Source organism: Habropoda laboriosa, unplaced genomic scaffold (assembly GCF_001263275.1).
Source record: "Habropoda laboriosa isolate 0110345459 unplaced genomic scaffold, ASM126327v1 scaffold276, whole genome shotgun sequence".
Lineage (NCBI taxonomy): Eukaryota > Metazoa > Arthropoda > Insecta > Hymenoptera > Apidae > Habropoda > Habropoda laboriosa.
Window position 1 is genome coordinate 647,572 of NW_017100410.1, and position 1,366 is coordinate 648,937.

The window sequence follows — 1,366 nt, forward strand, 5'->3', positions numbered from 1 at the left end:
AAACAGTATCAGAAATTCCTCAAAAAATTAATACTAAAGTAAAGAGAATAGTTCCAGTAAAAATAGAGATGCCACAAAAAATAAAAATTGTAATGAAACAAGAATTAAAAGAGAAACCTGCCATGATTCAAGAATTGAAAGAAAAACCTATTATAATTCGAGAGTTGAAAGAAAAACCTGTAATAATTCAAGAACTGACAGAAAAACCTGAAATAGTTCAAGAACTGAGAGAAAAACCTGCAGTAATTCAAGAAGCAACAAATGAATATAAACCAATTAATGTAAAAGAAAGTATAAGAAATATAATAAATCAATTTAAGGAATTTGAAAAAGATCTCATACATGAAGATGCAGAAGTGAGTAAAAAGGAACCAAGGGTTGAATACAATGCACAACCCACAGAGATAAATACAAAATATACAGAAGACTCGTTGAATGTAGATATTATGTCGGAAGCCAAAGATGCTAAAACAATCAAAGATGCCAAAGAAAGTCTAAGAGATATAATACACCAATTTAAGCAAATAAAAAGTGAACTAACTTCAGAAGAAGACGATCAATTTGAAAAAATTGAAGCTACGTATATGGAGAGACCAATTGCCGAAACGCTAATGCAATTTAGTGAAGCTTTAAAGAATTTAATACAACGAAGAAAAAGAAAAAATATGTCTGTTGCAAACACATTTGAGAACAAGAAGGACACACAAGTAACAATGGAAAATCCTGAACTTTTAACAGAATCTGCAAAGTATTCAAAAATTCCAAATTACAACAAAGAAGAAAAAGCATATGATATGGAAAAGATAAGAAAAGTAATTCAAAATAACAATGCAAAAGATAGCTCAATCCCAGATACAAATAAAGTTTTTCAAGAAAAGTATTTTATTACTTATACACATAATAAAAACGTCCCATTGAATGCTCAAAAATCCACTAACTCTGTTTCAAATAACATAGCAAACAGCTATGATTCCAATGAAGAGGATGAAATGTCACGAAAAAATCTTGGAGACAAGACACCTTAAATGATTAAATATTAGAAATAATTTGCTGTTTTATGCTTATTAATGGTACAGTTATCTAATTGTAGTAATATGTAAATACTTGTTGTTCTGTGATAACGAGAATATTGTATATCTTCATTAAGGCTCATGCATTACCAACACGGAAAAACAAAATTTATTTTTTCTGTGTTTATGCTTAAAATATTGAAAAATATTGAAACAAAACGGAGAAGCATTTGTTTAATATATAATCTTACAAAGGTGCCACAACTGTTATTTTATATGTATACTTATGTAAAAGAAAAAATTCAAACAGTAGATTTACATATATAATGTTAATTTGTACTATAATTATTTCACAT

The 1,366-nt window shown here is 27.8% G+C and overlaps 1 protein-coding gene across 1 annotated transcript in view; it reads left to right on the top strand.

Annotated features, from left to right (window-relative positions):
* The window catches only part of LOC108575472 (probable Dol-P-Man:Man(7)GlcNAc(2)-PP-Dol alpha-1,6-mannosyltransferase), a 5,598-nt gene extending 4,573 nt beyond the window's left edge, over positions 1-1,025 (top strand). The window contains exon 9 of the mRNA XM_017938288.1: positions 7-1,025. Within this exon, the coding sequence (XP_017793777.1) occupies positions 7-1,025 (1,019 nt within the window). The remainder of the gene's footprint in view (positions 1-6) is intronic.
* Positions 1,026-1,366: the final 341 nt, after the last annotated feature.